Raw genomic sequence first — 25091 nt, 5'->3', positions numbered from 1 at the left:
CTGTGGTGTCGATTCCCCAGCACCTCTCTGGAAGTTCCTGTGGGAAACCAAGCCACCTCCAAGGGCTGTGCCAGCCAACTGCTAGGACTCAGATGTGAGCTGATCACCTTGTGGGATGGCCACAGCACTAATAATAGCAATAACCAGAATAGCCTAATATCGCAGCAAGTGCAAACAGGACCTTATATGGTTAAGGATCTCCAGCTGCTTCAAATTCCATGGCTGGGACTACCAAAAGGAGCCTGAGTTGGACACCCATACCTCTACTGAGCCAGGGACTATCAAGGCCCTGACTTGCCCAGCCCAACCTCCTCTTATGCACTACACTCAGTATTTCTAATGACCAGCCACCTGTAAAGGTCTGGAATCAGCCCACCAGAGAGACGAACAAGGATCTGGGCAGAGTTTAGGACATACCCCAGGGCTGGGTGTCTGTATGCTTGCACATCTGCTTGTCCAGCAGAACAGCCACTGGCAGCCTGGGAGGAAAACTGGAAAGAGAGAGAGAAGAGCAGAGTCTTTGGTTAACAATGCTGTGTCAAGCCCCAACCCTTAAGATGGCATTTGGGGATCATAAGAGTAAATGCAGAATAGCATGGAGATTAATATTCCACAGTTTCATGCAGAAGAATACTGAGGATCCCTCTGAGAGAGATAAGAAGAATTCAGTTTAGACACCCTAGATTTTCCAAAGAGCCTCAAAGGGACCTCCAGTTTTTTACCCTCTTCTTACGATTTTGCTACAAATAGCAGGGACTGTTTGGTGTCAGGTGCCCCAGATGAGAAACAAAGAGAGCTTCTTTAAAGTTAGAGGGTTAGAAATCAGGAATCTAAATCTGTTTCTTGATCCCCTAACACTAAGTGACCCAAATTTCCAGAAGTGCTCACACTGTGGAGCCGAGATGGAGTGCTACGCAGTCTGCCAGGAAATGAAGTGAGCCACAAACCTGGAAGCCCAAATGACCCATTTTTTCACAAATCATGGTTTCCTGACCTGGTTGTTCATGACTGCAAAAAATTCAAGTGTGGATCCAGAGCATGCCTCTTAAAAAAAATCCAGGCTGGAAAATTCACCATGAGAATGTGAACAGAGAGGATTGAGGTTTTTTTTCCCCCCTAGATGACTAATGAAAAGCTTTCAGGAAAGAACTAAGAAAACAACTATGACATGTGACGCAGCAGTCACATTGCACAAAACTGATGCATGGCAGTAACCCACAATCCTCCTTTTATAGGTTGGGAGGGAGCAGGTGGCAAATGAGCCGATGTTCTGATGCTGCAAAGGCTCTTGAGTGGAGCAACAGTCATCAGGCTCCGAGAACGTCAGCAGGCTCAAGCCTCTGCTCAGCACAGCAGCGAGAGGGTGAGGCCTCTTGCCTGCAGGCTATTGAAGCACAACGTGTTTAAGATCCCCAAGATAAGTAAACCTGACATTGCCTTGTTTTGACTGGAAAGAAGCCTCCAGCTTTAGAAGCAGAAGTGGTGAAAAAATGTATTTTCTTCTTCCACCTCTTTCCCCTTTCTGTAATCTGTATGAATTTTGGGAGCCACGTATAAATTTTCAGTACTTCGGTATGCTGTAAAATAACACATGAGGACTAGCTAAAAATTGAACTAATGAGAAATGAGAGAAAGGCTCATATCAAATCGGGGAGAAATCACAGTACGATTCCTGGGAGAATCAAAGGAATACTTATGTCATACTTAACGATAATAAAAAATGTGCACTTAGAAGGCTTTTGGGAAGCCCTTTTTAGACAACCTTTGCTGGCTTGATTAATGTTTTTCCAGATATGCCCCTTAACAGGACTGGATGCTGTTTTATCAGTCAACACAGAAGTAAAACGTGCCTTTCCAGAAACACTGCTGACCACATAAAGAAACAACAGGAAACATTCACTTGCACTTGCTGGTGCTCGACTATCTGCGCTAAAGACTTCTCAAGAGTCTTCCTCAATACTCAGGGCCTCTAAAGTACTTCAGTCTGCCATGTCCAGCTATGAGAAAGGAGGGAGGAGAGGACCTGCTGGTATAACAGGTCATGCTAGGGAGACGGACCACAAAACTGTAGTGCAGGAGGGGAGTGTGCAGAGAGGAGGGAGCCCCAGGAACCACAAAATCACAGGTTGGTTGAGGTTGGAAGGCACCTCCGGAAGTCATCTGGTCCAACTCCACTGCTCAAGCAGGGCCACCGAGGGCCAGTTGCCCAGGACCAGGTCCAGATGGCTTTTTAATATTTCCAAGAAGGGAGATCCCACAACCCCTTTAGGCAACCTGTGCCAATGCTCAGTCACCCTCACAGTAAAAAAAGTGTTTCCTTATGTTCAGATGGACCCTCCTGTGTTAAAGGTTGTGCCCACTGCCTCTGGTCCTGGGTGGAGCCAGGTTCTTCTTTGCGCCCTCCCTTTCAGGTGTTTATATACATAAAAAACATGATGGTGCCCCATCATCCCGATCATTACCTATGTTGAACAGTATCGGGCCCAGTACTGACCCTTGGGGCACTCCACTAGTTACTGGTCTCCAACTGGACTTCTTATGACTGATCACTGCCCTGTGGGCCTGGCCGTACAGCTAATTTCCAATCCACCTCACTGTCTGCTCATCCAGCCCACACTTCAATAGCTTCTCTATAAGGATCTTACGGAAGGCAGTGTCAAAATCCTTCCTGAAGTCATGGTAGACAATATCCACCATGAAAACAGGAACAGGCCTGCAGGTAGCAACAAACACCTCAGTTGTGGTGCAGTGCTGCAGCCACTGCCCGGCACATTCCTTCACAGAACGCACCGCTGGTCACTGGCCCCAGCAATCCGTGTTCATGGGTTCACGTACGCATGCTACATGCATCTGTCACAGCAGAGCACCTGCAGTGCTGAACCATCTGAGATGCACTCCGAGCTGTGGAGAAGAGTGCGATGGAACCAGCCACATAAGCCAATGCACGACTGTCATTGCACAAGGACAATGCACATTGTTAAAAGCAACATTGAGCACTAGATATGTAAACACCACAGCTGACAAAGTTAAGAGGTTAGTGACAATCTGAAATGGTAAGTAGGGTTGGGCAAAGCAGTACTGGCTCATCAGCAAGACTGATGCCCAGGACTCCTCTGTCACCTGAGCTAAGTAAGCATCAGGTAGTTGAGAAGATGTGCCTCTACTACAGCCGGATGGGACACGCTGCCCTCCGGTTTCACAGAGACTTGTCAGCAGGGGAGAATTGGAAACTCTGGTTCCCTTCCAGGTTTGAGAGGGCTGTGCTCCTTGGACAGATATTTCTTGCAAACCATTACAGATGAGCCCCTTCCTGCGCTGTCCTGTCTTCTCTCTTCCGTATTTCTAGTTCCCTGCTCCAGGCCTTTTTTTTCCCAGTTAGCCAAGGCACATCTCTCTGTTTCCCTGCAACACAACCAGATCATCTATCCCTGCTCCCACGCTCCCTCCATGCTCCAGCTTTCACTGGTCATCCTCCAGTCTGCCTTCTTCCCCAGCCTGGCCACCAGTCAGCCTTTCACTGACTCAGCTTCATTTTTAACAACATGCTCATACTCACCACCACGGCCCCTTCCTGCTGCTTGATCCACGCTCAAGCAGCACCGATGCGCAAAAGTCGGATCCCACATGAGAAGTTGGGGGTGTCCCCTTGCCTGTCCCTCAGCATCCATTTCTCGGTAGGGATTGCCATCACACGCCAAGGAAGAAACCCCGGAGTGCGCTCTGTACAGCGATGGAGCAGCAGCAGCCATGGGATGGACATGAAGAGCTCTAAGGCCATGACAAACTGTGGGCTTAGAGGTGGTGTGCGCCGCCATCCCAACCCAAAGGGTCAATACTGGAGCAGCTTCACTGTGAGGTACGGTGGCAGAGATGCAGCACTCACGCAGCAGAGGCAGTGTATCATGCAATGCTAAAAATACCAAACCCACAAGAATTTTGCGTTCAGACCTTCTCCCGCTCTCCCCACAAATTAGTCAACTGCGTCAGGACAGTAGCTGTCAAAAATCCCACTGTCTTCTCCAGTCCTTTTTCTGCGTCACCTACCTCTGTAACAACAGCCTGACTTCCCTTACCCTGCGTGAGAAACAGGGCGTCATTCATCCAGTGAGGGATAAATTAAGACCATCGCAGAAATACTCTGCCTGCCCGTAGGGCTAAGCTTTCTGCCAGACCTCAGCACCATTGGCAAAGCATGACAACATCCCAATAAACATAATAATTAATTAACGATCTTTCACACTCTGAACCTTTGAATTTGCATAGCTTTCTGACTCCGGGAAGCCAGGATTTTAGCAATGCCTACACCATCTGTCTTTTGTCTGCGGAGGAATTTATCCCCGTTTTCAGACGCCAGCAGGGAAACTGGGTCTGTTTAGCATTCTCACCTAGTTACAGTCAGTACGCTGTGTGCTGCTACTGGAAATAAATGTGTGCCTCTTGCCTAGACTTAAGAGAAGATGTTGTGTGCCAATTTTTTTTTTTTATATTCCATTGAAAAACATGATTACTTCAAATCTGGGGAATGTTTTATGGAGACTTCCTTACTTGGTAAATAATGCTACATCTGCCTTGTTTGTTTGTTGAAAGAAAGGGCAACAATAATTTAAATCTTTAATCCAGAGGGAAGTGGGAAGTTTCCAGCATCACGCCTGTCTAATCTCCCTCTGTATCATGTTTTTTTCCTCTGTGCTGCCTAAGATGCCGGGAGTGCTCTCGCATTACAGACTTTCCTGACGGATAGGTCAGACAGGAGTGCGGGAACCGCGGGCCAGTGGGAAGGATTTGGGATGGGATACCAGAGAACTGAGTCAGCCCATTCCTGGCCGGAGCGTGCCACTTCAAGTAAACCTCTTCTCTTGGCCACCTCTCAACTTCCTCATACAAGCAAAATGCGGGTAACAGTCTTCCCTGCGTTTAGCCAGGTGCATGGAGCTGTAGGGATGAAAAACCGTGTCTCCTGGGTAGTGACCCGCTACTGTGGGAACACGGCACAGCGCAGTCCTCCGCGGTAAGAAAGAAACTCACAAAAATTTGGGGGAACGATGGAACCAGAGGCAGGAGGAGACCCAGCTCCTGGGTAGCAGGTAGCCGGGTGGGAGAAGACGAGAGAGCAAGCGTAAGAAGGAGAACGGGGAGCACAGAGCAGGAGGAAAGCAGGACAAGTGGGAGGAGACATGCCGTGTTAACAGGCATCTGATACACCGTGGCTCATCATATCAACAAGGGTTAATGGGGAGGAATTAACGGGGGAGGGAGGAATTAACTGGGGAGGGAGGAATTAACTGGGGAGCAAGAACCGGAGAGGGCAGAAAAGAAGGGAAGGGACCTTGGCTGTTCAGGCGGGGCCCAGTTCAGGACTGGTTTTGTTTGTGAATTTTCTCATTCTTTGCCCCGTTTGGTTTTAAAAAATCCTGTCCTCGTGATTTCCCCTGGGAAACTAGTCAACAATATAACAGCTGACAGAACATCTTTCCTGAAACTGAGACTAAACTTTCCTTTTGTATATCCTATATCCCAGCCTTTGGCTCCTCGTTACTCATGATGTGCCATGTGAAGCACTCCCCCCTTCACCTCTGCCTGATTGTGCTTGAAATGCTAGCCCAACCTCCCCTTACTCCCTTCTGCCGCCCATCATCTTTTAACCCAACGATGCTGACGTCATTTCGCATCCATCTCTTCGGCTCAGTTGGACAGGGAGCTCGGGGACAACTCCGAAAGAAGCACCGGTGTGGTTTTTCCATCGCATACCCGTGCTAATAAACTGATAGCACCACCGCCGCCGTTGACGCTTTCTAGTCTGAACAGTTAGCTGAACGTTGTGCCTTTTTTTTCTGTTACGGGGAAAAAATGGCTTATGCTTCTCTCTTTTACTACAGAGCATGTATACCCAGCCTGTAGCCTCCAGACACACTGTAGGAATAAAAAGGCAGCAGTCGGTGTCTTTGCTCACAGTTTCTAACCTCCTTCTACCTAGCACCTAAACAAAAAGCCCCTCCTCACATTTTCTGGGGGTTAGTCGAGCAGTCATATTTCTGTGCCTGTTTTTAATCTTCCTTGACACTTCTGCAGCAATGCAGATGCCCCCAAGACTTAACTTGTCCCAGCTGAGCTGTTTCAGAGCACATAATGTGAAAACAGGATAAAAAAATCTGCCGTCTCCCTCGACGGTACAGGCTCACTTCAGCCCCTGATGAAAGCATAAGCTGTATGAAGAGATGTCCAGCCAACTGGCTAACTGCTTCAGCTGGGGACTAGCCAGAACTAGGAGTAAACATTTGGTCTGGAGACCAGAAAATCTGCCCTGTGAAGGATGTTACAGGCTATTGTCTGGGCTATCACCCCTGGTGTTCAGGAGAAATGAGGTAAGTAACTGAAACAGGGAAACTGAAGTAAAAATAAAGAAGTCCCAAGAAAGGTCCTAATCTGATTAATATTGTGTTTGGATCCCCTCTTCTTCTCTTTCAATGTGTCAGGTGATGGGTTAAGGGATGGGAAACTGATCCCGAGAGCTCTTTTTGCAGATGAAGCCATTAGGGTGTTTTTTTTGGTGAGCACGTTCGGTGCGGCATAAGCATTCGTTTGTGTTTCCCTGAGGTGGAGGAGGGAAAAGAGGGAGGGCTCGTGCCCTGGTCAACCTTCACCGAGCTCCTCTCCTCCCTCTGCTCTGCCACCCCTGGGGGAAGAGAGACAGCTCATTTCCAAACACTTGTTTCATTCAAACGGCTTTATTTTTGGTAATGCTACACCGAGGCTGCAAGCAGCTCGAGTGGCGCATGGTGCTAAAACTCTGTCCTGGGCACGTTACCAGCTGGAAGGACATCACAGGACGCTAGCCCACCAGGGAGACAGCAACGTTGGCATTGCAACACCAGGGCAGACCGATGCTTCATCCAACCCAACGTCCTGTCTCAGACAGTGGCCAGTGCCAGATGCTCCAGAGGAACGCATAAAACACCCACCGAGCTCCTAATTGTGCAGCATTACGCGAGGAGGAAAGGTCCACTCTTGCACCTGCTGGCCATCAGGCACCTTGCTGAGGCACGCAGACTTTAAAGACTTGATAGACCTGGGGCTGCTTTGATGGTAGGGACATTACAGAAGCCTTTGCTCTTCTGACTGACCAAAAATGAGCATCTTCACTAGGAAAAAAAAAAAATTTAAATATTACAAAACAAAACAAAGCTCTGCACTGTGAGCTCCCTCCCTCACTATCAGGCCTCAGGTGACGCTAGGTGACCATCCAAGCTGGCCCCTGCAGTCCCCAGCTGGAGGCACCAGGCAGATCACCACGTTGGACAGGTTAGTCTGTCCTGTTGGATCTCTTCTGTCTCTTGCAGTCCCTAGCTTGTGTGAAACAGCAGGTCACCTCTCCACCATGTACTTCTCCCCCTCTAGGCCCTTTTATGCTGACCCATCCCACCCACGGCAGCTTTGGGGAACTCAGGTTCATTCCCAAGTCACTCAAAGGCCTAACCCTTGGATGACGGAATGTAGTACAGTCTCTGGACTATGGCCTTTCTTGGGTTTAGGCTGTCTCCCATGTTTACATGGCACATTTCTCTGCATCCCACATAGTAAATAGCCCTTCTAGCAGAAATCCAATACATGAGAGATACCACATCCACTCTGCTAAAATATAGTCAGATATTAACTGAGACATAGTGAAAAACAGAGGTGTGAACAGAGCTACAAACACTGACCAGCAACTTTGAGCCCAGATCCCATGCTGGGGAAGACATCCTATTTTCAACAAATGTTTTCTACAGTGTAATAAACACTGATCCTTGCCTTTTTGGGACTATGTCAGTAGGTAGGAAATCATGTAATTACTGGATAATAACTACAATGAGAACATTTCCCAGAGCTTTAGGTCAAAGGAGAGGTTGGAGGAGGCCAGGTTCACCACTCCTTGTCAAGTTCATTTCTTCCTCAGGAAGCTGCACAATACTTAAAAACTCAAGTTGCTCTCTCTAGTTTTCAGACAGCCATGAAAGACCTCCTGTGCCAGGCCACCCTGTACAAGCCCAGCTGCAAGACAGCGTCCACCTCCTCAGGCCTGCACCGCACCATGCTAACATGGATGCACAGCTCACACCTGACTTAAAGCCCACGCAAGGCTCTCTCATGTAGACCTACCATGGAGCCCTACCTGAGTAAATGCCTTTCCAGAGACAACTTGCAGCCCAGCACACCCTCCTCATGATGAGTCAACTTCTTCCCAAAGGGCACTGGCACCATGTGCACCAAGCACCCTTATTGCCGAGGGTTTAAAACCTCAGAGAATTAGCGTTGGCCTAAATTGCCCTATGCAGCATCTCCATTATTATTTAACTGAAAAATTATTTAGCTGTTGAAGTTGCCAAAAAAAAAATTCTGATTAACATTTACATAGGTTTTTTTGTGCTATTAGAGGTAACCACCTTTACTGCCAACAAAACAGAGGTGGAGAGACACAGGCAACGTCTACAACATTAAGCGACACAGCGACAGGGACCATTCTCTGACTGCGAGGCTAAGCGCACACGCTGCCCACATCCCTGCAGCGTAGGGTTTGGTCCGTTGGGCCCTGCATGGTGCTCTTAAGATCTGATTTATTTTTCCTCTCAAAGTGGGAAGTGCTGCACATCCTGGAGCATGTCATGAGAGCACGCACAGTTCTTTGAGGGTGCCAAGCCCATTGAGGTAGGGATGAAGAACTGCGTTGCATGGAGGGCACCAAACTTCATGCACTCCCATCCACAGTGCTGACCAGAAAAGGTGCTTGGCACGTAGTCCCCCAGACCACAGCAGGGAACCACCTCAGAGTGTGCAATCTGGCAAGCTGGGGAGCAAGCTAACACTTTTGGGCTAGAGGTGAGCAGGAACGAGTGATACACTAGAAGTCCACAGTTTGTGAGAGTAAGCAGTAGAAGATCTAGGGTAACCATGCCCACTTGTGTCCCCAGTAGGGAGACCTCGGCCACCTTGTGCTCCTCAGATCTCACAGGCCTCCCAGATAAATCCTAGAGACACTGAGATGCTCTAACTTACATCCTATTTTTCATGGCTACATGCCCATGTATACATATATACAGGATTAATCAGAAAAAGGAGGCATGGGGAGAAGATAACAGCCATAACATGCTGCATTTGTCACATTCTTACTCAGCTGCCATTTTTGCCTGCTCTCCAAAGCGAATGAGATTTACCCTCATCCACCCTGCTGTCGAACCGCCCCTCGCAGCTTTGGAACCTGCTGACACGTTTGGTAGAAGGGAAAAAATATCAAAGAAAACGATGTTTTCACAGGTTTTGTGAAAACTGGCAGCTGAAGAAAGGAAATGCACCCAAAGTGCCAGTGCAGGAGGCAAACAGCATTCAGTCATGTACTCTAATCCGGCAGCGTCCAGCTGGTCAGGCAAGGCATGCATAGTTTTAGCCTCGCCACAGATCATGTGTGTCTCAGCTCGCTGGTCAAGAGAGTGGGCAAAGGATTCCAATCCTTAAGAAGCAGTTTCATCACTTCTGACACAGAGTTATAGAATCATAAATGTTGGAAAGATCATCAAGTAAAACAGTCAACCCAACACCACCATGCCCACTAAACCACGTCCCAAAGTGCCACATCTACACGTTTATGGAGCATTGGCTGCACTGGTGTCCCTCTGAGAGAAAATGACTGAAACCGTTTAGCCTTGCCACATCCTTAAGACTCCTACCAGCTTTAGGAGAGTGGGAAAAAGGGGCAAAAAAATACTGTCAAATTTAGAATTACAGAATGGTTGGGGTCAGAAGGGACATTTCAAGATCAACTAGTCCAACCCTCCTGCCATGGGCAGGGACATCTTTCACTAGATCAGGTTGCTCAAAGCCCCATCCAACCTGAACTTGAACACTTCCAGGGATGAGGCATCCACAGCTTCTCTGGGAAAATTTGGATGTCAGATTGGAAACAGACAGAAGCTGTGAACTGTCTCTCACTGAAGGACAAGCACAGGACAATGCCTGCCTGACAGAATTTCCCTCCTTCTACCACCTGATGCTATTGGCCCTGAGGTGACCTTTGCAGCTTAGTGAGACTCTTCGGATCTCCATAACGATTAGACTTGCAGACACCCCAAAAGTTTTCTTTACAAAACCAATTTACATAAATTCATTTTCGCTCTATCTGCTGGGTCTGTGAGACTCTCCAGAGCTCACTGGGAACATCACACAGTAGCTTCCACCTTAAATAATGGGTTAAATTCTGGATTACAACATTGAAAATACAGGTAAAAATAAGAGCATTTTTAAGAAAGGAACAAAAATGCAAACCACAGCTGACATCATCCCCTTGTTCCCATTTTATCCTGGTCTCCGGAGGAAACAAGGCCTAAGCGGTCAGGCCGTTTGTCTGGCAGTTCTCCTCTAATCACTTTTAACCTCATGGCTCAGTACCCACCAGCTTTGAGGAGCAACGGGTCATGCCAGTGCCCAGGCCTCCTTGGGTGCCGTATATATTCCTGACGCGCGTGCTCTTTGGTCTGACAACGGCTAGGACGTTGTGTACTCCTTCACATGGTGTACCCAACAGGTAATGCCTAGATCTAGGTCAGCTGCCATCAGGCCTGCTGCCCAAAAAGGGAAAGAAGAAAAGCAAAGGCTCAGGAGCGCTGTGTTTCCATCTCCTGCTTACACCTTCACCTTTGACATATCTCTGCATGGGAGCGAATGAAGGCAGACGGAATTACAATATGGAGCTCAAGAACTCTCCAGAAGTATGCTATTAATTTACAGAGCTTTGTTTTGTAGTCTTGCTGCTTGTCACTTGAGAAAAAAACTGACCAAAAGGCAGGCATGACTGAATTTTTCTGCCCAAAGACTGAGTGCCAAACTCTGATTCAGGGGTGGCACAGAGCAGCTCCAAGCATGCCCTTCAAACACCCAACAGTCACAGGGAAGCCCTGTGTCCACGGCCAGAAGCGAACAGCAAGTTCTCCTGCACCTTTGCCTCCATTTGCCCGGTCCTGCCAGAGCGCGCTGGGGAGAGCAGGGCAGGTTCGGGATGGGCAGTGCTCTCTGCCTGCCTTTCCCGTTGGTGTATGAACTCTCCTCTCCGGCTCTCCCAACCCGCACGACCATGTGGGAGGGCACCAGGGAGCACCAAGAGCAGCACCAGCAGAAAAGCACAGGAGGGAGGGAGGTGTCGATTTGGGTTGACAGCTTTCACCTAGCTTCTGCTTTGCCACATCCTGCCAGTGCCCAGCAAACCCGCCCCGGAGGGTCGGCAGCTCTGGCACGGTATCGTGTTGTCCCTAACTGCTTGCAGACGGACCACCTCAGTCCTTCTCCACCTCTTCGTCACCACCGTGTGGAGGGGTGGGCACAGACATCAGTGTTCCCCTGAGCTGCCTGTGCTATGCTGGCAAGGTGGGGGTGAGCTGACAGAGCAATCAGCCAGCAGACGCCACACTTCTCAGCAGGAAACCCATCCTTTCTCTGTTTCTCCTGCTCTTCCAGCCCTCCCCATCCTCCATCATGCAATACTGAATCCAGCTCGAGCATGAGGTTGTCTCACCTATGCAGCTCTGGGCACCATGAATTGCAATTTGGGTGTCCTGACCATCTCATGTCCAGTTCTGGGCTCCCCAGTTCAAGAGAGACAGGGAACTTTTGGAGAGAGTCCAACAGAGAGCTACAAGGATGATTAAGGGGCTGGAACATTTCTCGTACGAGGAAAGGCTGAGAGACCTGGGGCTGTTTAGTCTGGAGAAGACAAGGCTGAGAGGGGACCTTATCAATGTCTATAAATCTCTGAAGGGTGGCTGTCAGGAGGATGGAGTCAGTCTCTCTTCAGTAGTGCCCAGTGATAGGACGAGGGGCAATGGGCACAAACTGCAGCACAGGAAGTTCCACCTCAACATGAGGAAAAAATTCTTTACTGTGAGGGTGATGGAGCACTGGAACAGGCTCCTGGAGAGCTTGTGGAGTCTCCTTCTCTGGAGACCTTCAAAACCCGACTGGACGCGTTCCTGTGCAACCTGCCCTTGGTGATCCTGCCTTGGCAGCAGGGTTGGACCAGATGATCTTCAGAGGTTCCTTCCAACCCCTACCACTCTGTGATTCTGTGACTCATAAGCAGTCACTCCCTCCCAAGCTGAAGCCACCTACACCACCACTTCTCTTCACAAAGAGCACCCACAGTAACCGTCCTCCTATTCCTCCCCACAGAGAGGGCTCTCCCCACCTCCCTCCCAACACAGAGCCTCCTAGCTATGCTTTTGCATTTACCACCTCTTCATACAACCAACCCTTTTTCCTTTCCTCCATACCGTATCGGCTTTCCCTGCAATAGCATCTGTTACATCTGCACGAGTATTTTTGATGTTTATAGCACTAACCTTCCTCTTTGCTTTATACATATGCTTTCTTTTTCAGTATTTGTTCTTGCTCTCCCTGCTCAGGGATATGTCAATGGGCAAAAGGCCGTGTAACCGCTCCATCTCTAACACAGGGCATACTTGCTAAGAAATATACTTAGCTATATTTTCTATACGCTAACTAAATTACACGGAATATCTTTCTCACTCTTGAGAAAGTAAAAGTAGCTTTTTTCGGTAGGTGAGGAACATTGCTGATATGCAAACTAGTGAAAAACTTGTTTACTGGGGTAGAAGGGGAGAAAAAGTCTGGAGTTTCCCTATGCCCTCAAAATCTTACAGGGTCTAGTTTCTGTGACTAAATTTTAAATGCAGTGTAAGAGAATAAATAGAGTGCGAAAGACTGTCCAGCCCTTAATTTTTCCTGTGTTTATGTCTGGGTTTTTTGTTATAGCCAATACTCCTCAGGCTATTTGAAAATTAATCTGCAGTGAACAGGTGAATAGATAATGGAGCAGTGATTCTTCTGCCTCCATTTATCTTTTCACTTATAGAGTTAATTGAAAATAGGAACTTACTCAGTAACATTTTTCAAGGCACACACTATTAGAGAGCAGTGGCGTCATGCAACAATTTGTCTTTTGGTTCACTGGCACTTCATAAAGGCTACAAGTTACAGAAAATACAAGCCCTTAGCTTTGCCCAGAGACCAGAGCTGATATAATAATAACAACGTAGCTGTCACTCTTCACATTTGTCACACTTGCCTTAAGTTAGCAATCCTTTCCCACCAAACCCACCATCATCCTTCATTTTCCTTCATTTTTTTGGTTTGAGCTGTCACACAATGTCTAGGAATACAAACACTGTATTTTTTTTATTATTATTTAATTCTTATTGGTATGCACCAAAATAGGAAGCTGCAAAGCTCTACACAACCACAACTGAGAAAAAAATATCTTTGTAAAGATCTGCTGTGTCCGTGCTCTTGCCTTTCTTAACCTACTTTTCTCGTCTAGAACTACAAAGGCAGCATCACATCTCAAAGTGCCGACCTCGATGGATCAAAGGAGATGGAGGATGCAACCAGTACCTGACTGGAACAGAGACATACATATGGCCTCCTCTCTGCTGCAAGCCCTTGCGTCATCCCGTTGCCTTCTCCTGCTGTCAATGACTTGTAAGGCAGTGGCTGTGTATCAAGTTGAGAGCGAGAGACATCAAAGGATCAGTGAACTCAGAAATTCAGAATGGATGGCAAGCCTAACTCGGAGAATCATCCTACAGAGAATAATCCCCGCTGTAAAAAGCACATTGCAAACCAAAAGCAGAACCTTGAGGATGAGGTGATGCTTAAACATGAATTGGATTTATAACCTTACGAAACCTCAGACAGTGATTTGAAACAGCTAAAATGGTGATTGACAGCACTTGTCAAAATAGAACTACATGCCTAAGATAAGGCACATGACTGCATGCAGCTATGCCAGAAATTGTATTATTAATCTGAGCTTCCCAAAAAAATAAAAAATCCAGTAAGAAAAAAACAGAATTCTGTTTCCAAAGAGTTCCATTTTCTGTGAAACGAACCGAGCCCTAACATAAATGGCATTGCTACTTCCATAGGAAATTACTCTACCTAGACTACAATAAAAACAAATGTTGCCAGCGAAACACACGGTTTCATAGTTTGTGATTTGACAAAGCAACGATCCCAAGAAAAATTTGCCCAAAACACAAGGCTTTCTTAAAAGATGAAGGACAACCAAAAAACGCTTTGCAAGATGTAACAACATAGATAGGGGCGGGTTTTCTTAACATCTGAAATTGCCATTAAACTTTAAAAAAGAAAGCTCTCCTTTTGCAGCCTCAACACTGAAAGGCTGGACTTGTGCAGGAGCACCGGCAGTGAAAATGGAGCAAAAAGGGTCTCCCCATTCCACGGGTAGGAGGGCTGGGGGGGATTTCATCCCTCCACCGGACCACGACGCTCAATCTCCCACCGCACAGTCCCAGCGGAGTCGTTCCCCGTGTTGGGGGACAATGGTTCGCCATCGGTGGGTTTGGGGATGCGGCAAGGGCACACAGGGCAGCGGGTGGGGGCACATAAGGATGCTATGAGGGGCTTGAGGGAGGGTTATATGGAGGCTGGACAAAGCTGTGGGCTTCTCCGATGGGAAAGGCTCAACGTCATCCCCACGCCACGTGGTTAAGCCCACCAGCTTCTGCAGCTGAAGGCAGACAAGAAGAAGATGTGGCCAGTGCTACCACTGGGCTGGATCCCACCCTCGGCGGGGAGGTGCGGAGGAACACCACCAGTCTCTGCTCTGACCCCCTCCTCGCTGGCTGGGTTTGCCTGCAAGAGATCTCCCGCCCTGCGGACAGTCACGATCCACATGGAAATGCAAAATGCCGCGTCCGGTTTCCCCCGCAAGACTTTAAAGATGGTTTTGAAGGGGGAAGATACAAAGCAAAGTTCTGGCATTGCCTTTGCAGGGGTAATGCTCAGGCGTGGAATATAAAACACATTAGGGGTGGAGGAAGATGGGCAAAAGGGCCCTGCTGCCTGAATTTAACAACAGTCGTGTTCTCACAGAATTAATATTTTTTTCCCCTTTCTCAGCTGAAGTCTTCATCTTTCTGATTGTTAATGATATTTTTCTGCCTGGTTTGTAAATAAACTAAAGAAAACGGTAGCCCTTCTCCAGTTCGTCCCTCTCTTCCCGCTCACGAGGGTCGGTGCAGAAACCCAGAAGAATAAAAACAAGCAGGCCTCTCAAATTCAGAAATGGGAAGTCTGAAGACGGAGCTCCCCCAGTGCTGCCAAAATGCCTGCCCGCTTCTGCCTGTGTATCGTAACCTGGAAAATTGAGTAAATAAACACAGACCTACCTTCAGCCTGCCTCACAAGCCTTCTGAGAGCAACTGGGAAATCAGCACATGAAAACACTTCGGTAGAAATGCTAAAGGTTACTAAAGCCCAGGGAAACACAGCGTTATCATGATACATAAAAGTACGTGACCAAGTCTGGCCATGACTGCCAAGGCTGTGTTCATCACAGCAGCACCTCCTCCGCACCTCCACCCATACAGACGGCGGACGCCCCCCGTGCCCTTCACCACAAGAAGTCACCGTCAACATCGACAGGCGCCCAGGCTTGGCCTGGGCACCCTCCTCCGCGGGGCTCAGCTGCCCCTGGAGCGCCTCAGCCGAAACCCGGGGCAAGACCCTCAGCACTTTCCCGCCGGCGGCAAGAGGGGACGCGGCCAGGCTGCTCGGCGTCAGCCCCGCCCCCGCGCCGAGCGAGCCGTGCTGCTGCCCTGCCACCGGCCCCTCCCCGGGGGCTGCCCGGGACGCAGCCCCCTGCCCGCCCCGGGGGGCGGGGCTAGCCCCGCCCCCGCGGGCGGTGCCGTCGGCCCCGTCGGGGACCGCGAGGCGGCGGCAGCACGTTGCAGCGCCACGTGCGCCGCCGCCTGCGCGGGCGCCCACCCCGCCCGGCCCCGCCCAGCCCCGCCCAGCCCCGGCGGCACGTGAGGAGGGGGCGGGGCCGCGCCATCAGCCCGGCGGCGCCGCACGGCCCCGGCCCCGGCCGCCGCCTTTCGCCTCCCGCCGCCGCCCCGGCGGTGGCACTCGGGACGCCCCGCATGTAAGTGAGCTCCAGCCGGGCGCCCCGGCGCTGCCGCCAGCCCCCGGAGCCGGGAGGGAGCCGGGGGGCGGAGGGGCGGTGGGGGCGGTGCGGGACGGGACAGCCCAGCCCCGGGGGCGAGGTTGCCGGTCCCGCTCGGTGTTGGGTGCGCACCTCCACTTGCAGGCTCACGCTCCGCCGTGGGTGTAAGCAAGAGGCGGGGCGCCGGCGACCGGAGGGCATCCTCGGGGGTCAGAGCCCGTCCCCGCTGCTCCCGGCGGCGCATCGCAGGTGCCAGCACCGGCATGGCGGGGGCCTTGGCCTTGCCTCCCCACGGGGAGGCCCCGCCCGACTCCCTTGTTCCCCTCCCCCCCTCAGCCCCCTCCGCCGTACGAGCTCGCCCCGGCACGGATCCCCGCCGGGGGCAGCACCGCCATGAGCGCCGCCCGGGCGTTCCGTATCTGTTGTTGAAGGTTATGACCAAAAAATCCCGTTCTTGCACCCCCAACCCCCCATCCCTTTCGGCCCCGCACAAAGCGGGTGTGTGCTGGGGACGGGCGGTGGCACTCGGCTGCGCCGCCCGGGCAGCGGGCACCGGCGGAGGTGGAGCGGAGGTGTGAAGATTTAAGGGCTGGGACAAGGGCTGTGGCTCCCCCCGCACCCCGAAGGGACGGGGAGACCTTTTTTTCAGCTGTAGAAAAGAATGAGTTAAAGGTAGCTGAGCACCTGCCACAGGCAAGCGGTGCATCTGAAAATAAGATTTCGAGCTAGCAGCGTTCATTATCAACATTATTCAGGAAACAGACCTTCACTGAAAGTATGAAAATGAGATATCCACAGCATTAATTCCCTTGCTTGTTGGCATTTTAATTTTTTTTTTAACTCATGCATGCCTAGGAAATTCAGAAATGTGAGAGGACGTTCCTCTGATGCTCTGAAAGTTTGGTGCAAGGAGCAAGCGCTGAACTGCCTAGGGAACTTTTGTTTCTTTTCAGCTCATTCAAGCTAGCACAGAACTGGGGAGGAAACAGAAGCGGCCACTGCTAGTGCAGAGCTCCAGCCTTCAGCGTTTGTCCCGCATCTTGGCTCCGTACGGATGCGTGTATGGATAGGTACGGGCGTGACAGAATGGGGCTCACAGCTGCTGCTTAGGTGGCGCAGAAATCACGGAACACGAAAGGAGGGGCCCTACCAACAATGCCTTTGCATTTCAGAAACATTTCAGTCTCATTTTATGGGTGTTTTAATACACCCAGGCCGCTCAGACTAAGCTGCGGGAATAGTGACGGTGCAGCTTCGGAGTCAAAACCTGGAAAGAGTCCTGAAAAAAGCCAGGAGCTGCGTCCTGGTTCTGCTGCATTAAACTCGCACTGACTTCTGTTAGGGCCAGGATTTCACCCTGGATGCGACCGTGAATAATGGAAATGACACCAGGCAGTATATACACGTGATGTAAGTTTAGAAGAGTTACTAAGCATTTGTGATTCATGACATAACTAAGGGCATTAGGAGGAAACTTTCCATAGGGAAAGGTTATTCTATAATTATCCTCTCAGCAGGCTTTTTATCTTCCTTTGAAACACCTGGAATTAGACGGTCTTAAAGATAAGGCACGGGATTCGCAGGCTGCGCTGGAATAGGCATAACCATTAACAGGGCAAGGGAGAATCTTTTAGAGTTCATTCCTGTGTGATATTGCAATATGCTGTTAGGAAAGGCCATAGTTTTTTGATAAATACCCTCTTTCTTCCTCACCCTGGCTCACCGATATCCAACAGTTCCTAATAGGTGTGAGGAAAGTTTCTAACACAGAGGAATATTCCCGCAGGGCACTGCGTATCCTTTCCTTAGACCTTTTGCCTTTTCCTAAGACCTGACTGCCTTTGAATTAACTCAGTTTAAGCTGCCGAGGGATTGGCACCGGCTGAAGACGCGGCGGAGGTGTGGTTGTTATTAGCCATAGTGACAGCCCAGCATCCCGACGGCTAAAGGGCAAGGCTGGGCACAGCCCCGGGGAAAGTTTTGCGTGAAGTTTGGGGGCTCTGGATGCCACCTAGAGGATTGTCCTTCTCGTCATGCTCTCGGCTGCTTTTCCTCGGGAAAAGTGCTTTCCCACCTTTCCTAGGTCCTGCAGGGAGCAAGGGGAATCTGCTGGGCAGCTGCCAGCTTTGCTCCTGTTGGCAGCTGAGTGCTGGAGGCCGATGCCGAGTGAGCCGGTGTAACCACACGGCATGGCGCGGTACTGCTGGTGGGACCCAGGTGGGGCCCAGGAGGCACTGTAGTCCCTAATGATCATCCCCAGACGGTGTCCCAGACGGAAGGCGGCGACTCTGCTTCCCGTCCCGGAGCAACGTGGGGAGACATCAGCCTCCAGAGCATCACGCCCAACATTTGGAAATAAATCCATGCGCCAGAAGGGCAACCCAAGCCTGGCACTCACTGGTTTAATTTCCTGTGGCTGTGGGTCATGTGTTTGCAGGACGCTGGTTCAGAGCCGCTAAGGGCAAGGAATAAGATTTACGAACGGATGCAGGAGCTGGTCTGCCTCGTTGGACCTCTGCCGCCCAGGTGTGCTATCAGCTTCCACCTAGGAGGAGGTAGCCGCATCCATCAGTATCTGAGTTTTCTGTGGCTGACTATGTGCAGAACCATCAAAGTGCCAACACTGCCCCATTGCTGACAAGCTTTTGATACCGGAGCCACCAAGTGACGTTCTCAGAGTAGGCACTGGGGGTGTGATTGCAAGGGGGTGCTTGGATTTCACGTGGGTTAGGTACAACCCTGCAGAGATAATAGGGTGGGCGTGATGATACCAGTTGCATCTGGGTTTGTGTCAGCTGCAGTTGAAGCACCCTTTGGGATGGTGGAGACCAAGCCCGAAACTTGAGGTTCTGTATGAGCTCTGCTGCTCTGACTACCTGCATGATCTGCAGACAAATCACCAGCTGACCTCTCTCAGCTCTGTCCCCAAACTCTTTATGCTCTTCAGAATTCGGTAGCGCAACAGATCCAAAATTTGGCTGTTTGCTAATGTTTCTCTGAAGTTTCTTTTTAGCCTGTCCACTGCTACACGTCACAGCTTGGGAGGGGGGCTGAGTTTTGTGGATCCAGGGAGAGAAAGAGTTGAATGACCTTTAAGATCTATGTTCAAGCTCTTCCAGAAATTAAAGACCTGGTGCAGGAATTAGTGGGTGAAAGTATTTGGTATATTTATTGCCTTCTGGCCTGTGAAATCTGAAAAATGCCTGATTCTCCATCTTGCCATGCCCCCACCTTACCTGCCAGAGGAGGGTGCAAACCCCATCTCTACTGTCCCCATGCCTACTTACCAAATGGGAAGTCTACAAACTGATGCTTGAATGGGATTTGCCGTTGTAGGAAACAAGGCAGTGGTTTTGTCTGTGACTGGGATCATTTCTCAGGCAGTTGCTTCAAGAAAAGGGAATGAAAATGAACAGGTGATTGCTCTGATCATCTTCAGCTTCCAACTTGGCTGGCACTGCAAAACAAATGGTAAGAGTAGTCAGGAAAGAGATACCACCTTCACTGTAAAATTAAATGTGTCTTCTGTACTTTACTGATTACCGTCACCCTTCATTTTCCTGGAAATTCTCATTCTCAGGCCCTTTCCCTTGTTTAAGGCGATACACGTGGCCATTTTCCCCAAGTACCACTTCTGTGCTTTCGGTCTTTTGCTGCACTATCTCCAGGGATGTTGTCTACTTCCTCGTGCTTCTCTGTCCCCTTAGGGCAAGCCCTCACTCAGTATACACTGAAATAAGGGTGCACTAAAGAGATGAGGGCTTTTCACCCTTCCCCATCCTTCTATAGGCAGTAGATGGGAATTCTCACTCTGGACTGGAGACAGGGATAAATTTCTTTCAAAATAAGCCAAGGTTTCCTGTAGCAGGATCAAAAGTATCTAGGTTGACTGCCACACTCCCCTTAAAGAGTATGCAGTGCCCACTAAACTGAGCGTGCAAAGGGTGGCTGATGGTCTTTCTGTCCTTGGCAGGGAGTCGCTGCTATATACGCTTGCCAGAGAGCGGCAGCGGAGAGAAAAGATGGAGTGGAGGCCGAGGAAAATGACCCACACCCAGAGGAACCTCTTTGGCCCCGTAGACCATGAGCAGCTGCAGCAGGACTTCCAGCACATGCTACGCAACAGCGTCGAGGGGGCCCAGCAGAAGTGGAACTTCGATTTCCTCCAGGACATGCCGGTGGAGGGGCTTCTGCAGTGGGAAGAGCTTGAGGGCCACGAGGTGCCCACCTTCTACCACAGCTGCGTGGTGGGAGATGCTCGGAGACCACTGCAGCACTTGAACTGGCCCCTGGGCTGCGAGGACAAGAGTCACCACTTTGCCCAGGTGGCACTGACTGAGAAACCCAAAACTTCCAAGAAAACAGGGGGCAAGAGGATCTCGGAAGGGAAGAAAAGACGACAGACATCTTTGACAGGTGTGTGAGACCATGGTGTGGCTCAGATGATCAAAACTGGTCCCAGCAGCTGCTTAGAAATTCTCTGGTGGGCCCATAAACCAGTCTTCCTGTAAGAAAGTGCAACCCTTCAGAGAAGCATCTGCAAGAGGAGGAAGGCACACTCTAAATCGGTGGGCATGGGACTTGTGTTTTTCAAAGGTGCTGTGCCACAACCCCCCTCCTGGACCTGGGGGTCTGTTTTAGGACTTGTCACAGAGCAATGAGATAATGACCACTTCTTGTGGGAGGATAGTTGGGATGGTTAGGAGGGCTAGATGTTTAAAAAGGAAGTCTAACAAAAGTAATGAGGTGATTTCTTGAGCAGGAGCCCAACAGGAAAACAGGGTCGCCCATTGGATCAGAGTTCTTGGTTTTTTGCTTGCTTATAGGTTTGGCCATGTGCACCCTTTCCCGAGTGCAATAGGGAACACTGTTCAGTCAGCTAAGCCTTAGGAGGAAGACCAGAAACCAGAGAAAGCAGCCAGGTCTCCTGCTCGCTTCAGCTTGGATATTATACTCAGTGAAGGCATCCAGGAATTTTCAGGGCAAACTGATTTTAAACTTGGCCAGGTGGCAGAAGAGGCTGGGTTTTCAAATGCCTCTCACCAGGACTTGCTGCCAGGAGTGGTTTTCAGCACCCATAAAAGAGATTTAGGTTTTTGAAAGTCCTCAGCAACCTGCATGCTAAGCTCTTCTGAACATCTGGCCCCTCATTTTCTCTTTCCAATGGGATTTGAGCTTGTTTGAAAAATCTAATCTGTATTTTAGATTTCTTTTGTCCATATTGGGGTTTTGGTTTATCCAAGACTGAGGTTTTCAAGACGTAGACCAAGGATTTTCTTTTGTGAATTTGATGTGAGATGCCAGCTTGAAATAGCCTAGAAGATAATTGAAGCTAAAGTTTCAGGAAGCGCTTTCTAAGCAGTGATGTTGATCTCAGTTAAGTCAGACAATAGACTAATTTGCTGTTTGAGGGTATGAAACTTAATTGCTAGTGAAAGGTTCAGGAAGAGGTTGGAGATTAATGAACAGTGGAACATTGCACACTGGGGTACAGAACAATGATATTTAATGAGTGCTCTTTTCTTCTCCAAAGCACTTTACAGCCATTAACTAATTAACAGTATAATTTACAGGTAGGAGTACAGAAGCGTAATTCAGAGCACAATGTTGTGATGGTTTGAGGGAACTGCTGTTCAATTGTAAATCTCTCACTAGGTGTGTGGGAGTAAATTATGCAGATATTTCCAGGGGATATTTTTCTTCCGTTTTGTTTTCCCCAGGCAACAAACATTTCATCAGGGGATATGGAAACCAAAATACCACGCTGCACAGTTTAACACTTTCCCACATGTGTTTTCATAAGAGAAAACACTTTAGTCTAACAACAGTATCCTTCTCCCCAAGGAATCTGGGTGTGCGAGATGGGCCAGGAAGATCATTTGGAGTCTTCTCTTTTGATGAGGCTTGGAGATCAGCCCCTCTCTCAGTCCTCACAGGCGCACACATTCTTCTTACTGCCAGCTGAAGGATGCGTTAGGAGTTTCCCTCTAGCTGCAGGAACCTTGTCCCTCTGGGCATGACTGAAGTTGTTCAGGCAAAACTGAGCCAGGGAAAGTGATACCTGCTGATAGGGTCTGACCCTATGCTCCCACCCCTTCGCTCATCTTCTGCTATCCTATAATGAAAGGTTAGATTAGGATTAGGTTCTGAGGTTGGATTTGAACCCAGTTATCTGCGTTCTGCCACCCAGTTACCCGCATTCTGCTTTGGTCAACAAGAACACTAATGCTTTACATTAAGATCCAACAATGTGAGTTTAATTTAGACTTTTAAAGACAGCTGTGGCCCACTAAATAAATATTGATAGATTAAAAACCAGCCATGGGGATTTTGTGGACATTGCTGCCTCCAGAGTGGAGGGAGCAGAGGTTTTCCTGCTGCATTTGACTCCTCAGACATACAGAGAGCTAACCAGTACAAAAGTAGATTTTCCTTTCTATCCCCCAACCCTTTTATATAGACTTACTCCATCTCTAGTCTCTCATTTTTGTTGTCGACCCAGTGTGGTTCTGCTCTGTTTTCTGGGAGAGCCTCAAATTCAAAAGCAGCTCAGATACAGGCTATAAGCGTTTTTCACCTTTTCCTTTTTTTTTTTATTTTTTCCTTCACTAGTCAAGGTTGGCAAACCATGCCAGCTCTTCACTCTTCTTCTTTTGCAAACTTTTTGGCTTGCCTCAGTCTGATACACTTAGACCTTGGCTCTCCTGGGAGATACTCATACATCCTCGCCTCCTTTGCAAAATGCCAAAGAGAGAAAATTGGCAACAACGCTATGTTTTCACTAGGTGGTCTTTCTTTTGAAGCAGGCGGTTCATGCAAGGTGGCTGGGGAGGAAGGGAAAGCAGGTATTTAGGTAGGTGTACTTAAACAACAGAAATCTTTCCCTCCTAGGACCCTGTGGCCAGGCGTTCCTACTGACAGGCTGCAGGCAGCGTCCTCCTCAGTAGCCTACTTATGCCAGTGCCAGGGCTGTTCAGGGTCCCTTAGGCAAACCAGCCAATTTCTGTGGACTCTGTTTTAGCATCTTAGGTGGAGGCTAGACCATCTGAATATGGCTCTGAGGAATCTGGCTTTTAAGCACCTCTATCAGTTTTGAAACTAGGCTCCATTACGTGGACATCTGAGCAGTTGGGCTCTTGCTAAAATTCTTCGCAGGCACGAATGGGAATACCAACTATTTAAGTCTTTTCTGAGTTTTACCTACTAAGCATAATTCCTAATGCATTTCTTTTCCCAAAATAAAATGGAGGATAGCCATATAGAAGTCTTTTAAATGGAAGAAATAAGTAGTAAGGCTTACATTTGGTAATGTAAGCTTGTTTTTCTTGCTGCTATTCCCTTCCTCTGCTGCTCCACTGAGAGACTACAGCAGGTTATAGCAGGATTTGCTTTTCTACTGAGTTAACAGTGCATGCTTCTGCCTGGGAGAATATACTCTCCTTGGGATCACGTCCTGCTCCAGAAGCTTAACTTGGGGCTAGCTCAGGTGCCGCTGCTCTCCGTTGCGCCGTGCCATGCAGGCCTATCCTTAAGGAAGTTGGCTGCAGGAATCTCATTGCACAAACTTGGCTGTGAAAGGCTACAGCATGCCAGTCATCCCGCCAGTAATGTTCTGTGTGGAAATGAGCACAAGACTTCATGCCTGGGTGTTGGACTTGATGGGTGTTGCCAGTTTGACTATATAGAAAGCTCAGGTTTAAATATCACGGAGCTCGTATCCTCAACTGAAGTTGGAGCAAATTCATTACTGTGAATACAGACAATTTGCACCACATGAATCCCACGAACTCTAAATATAAATAAGCATCTAGCTTCCATTTCAGCTAATGCTGCCTTATTTACCTGAAAAAAGTATGCGGTTTTTCTGCGAGGCTAGGAGGCAGGGAAGGAGCTCATAGGGAAACTCCTGTGTTGCAATCACAGTTCTGTAGTTAAGGCTGATTTACGTTTGCACCTGAAACAAAGATCCAACCACGTGAACGTATGAAAACGTAACGGGTGTTCTCCCTATGAGCCACAGTGCTTACTCTCTGAGCAAAGGATTAGTTATAATTCAGTGATAGCGCAAGGTTTTATGCGGTCCTCCTTGAATCTGCGGTTTGACCTAATAAGCAGAAATAGTGTCCCATACATATAGTTCTTCTGATGTTATTTTGCAGAGTATTTTTTGTTATTAGGGAGGAGAAAACCCACCTATTTCTGTCTGGAAAGCACTGCAGCTGTGGATCTAAAAGTTGGAGTGAAATGTCACATTGCTGAGCTTGCATAAGAGGGTCCAAAGTCTTTCGATCTCAGCTGGATAAAAGCCAGCACATTCCCTTTGTTTTGCCTGGTATTACATAGTTTTATGTGGAACATGCTGAAGGTACTAGCTTTTGTTCATTCATGAGCCGTAGAGAAGTCTAGATGACTTCTTCAACACAAAAACGAGATTTGAGAGATTTCTTGAAAAGCAGCAGTTACCAGTGTTGTAGCCGTAATCCTGCTTATGTGTTGTTCTCCAGATTACTACTCGGCAAAGAAGCGAGTCAAAACGAATATGCAAGCTGCTGCAAAGAAGTCAACTTCTTGAAAGCAAGGAGAGGATTGCTCTGCACCAGAGAGGTCGGGAACATCTGCCAAGCTTCCTCAACCTTCAAAAACTGACTGTGCAGGCGCGGACACTTAGGGGCATCCCACGGAGATGTATTCCTGAGAGCAGCAGTGAAAATGGAAAATACTTTAATTGGGATGGGGTCAGGCCAGATAACTGGAATCACTTTGATGAGAAATTCCTGGCCTTAAAAACCACTGGCAAGCAGGTTTGGACACTAGAGAAATTGGCTAAGGCTAGCAGATTAATTTGCATTAAAAATCACTGTACGTGAGAAAGCGGTAAACAGTTCAAACAACCGTATATGTGTAATAATGAGCTTGGACGAGTCACTGTACAGTTGGGGTCTTTGATATTGTCATGTCTTTTACATATCCTCTTTTTTGGTTTTAGCAGGGACGGCTTACTAAGTTTCACCATCTCAGCTTTACTGATCTGACACGCTAAAAAAAATTCCCAGCTCTTTCTGTGATTGTTTTTCAAGTACAGAAT

General features: G+C 48.9%; 1 protein-coding gene across 1 annotated transcript in view; it reads left to right on the top strand.

Annotated features, from left to right (window-relative positions):
* Window positions 1–24578, top strand: part of LOC309405649 (uncharacterized protein) — a gene marked incomplete at both ends in the record, with an annotated part of 55287 nt that extends 30709 nt beyond the window's left edge. Inside the window, 2 exons of the mRNA XM_082000465.1 lie at window positions 19980–20422; window positions 24511–24578. Of these exons, the coding sequence (XP_081856591.1) occupies window positions 19980–20422; window positions 24511–24578 (511 nt within the window). The remainder of the gene's footprint in view (window positions 1–19979; window positions 20423–24510) is intronic.
* Between the last annotated feature and the right edge of the window lie 513 nt (window positions 24579–25091).

The sequence above is a fragment of the Phaethon aethereus genome (assembly GCF_964289735.1).
Source record: "Phaethon aethereus genome assembly, chromosome: 1".
Lineage (NCBI taxonomy): Eukaryota > Metazoa > Chordata > Aves > Phaethontiformes > Phaethontidae > Phaethon > Phaethon aethereus.
Note: the sequence above shows the minus strand (reverse complement) of the source record. Positions and strands in the feature narration are given on the sequence as shown.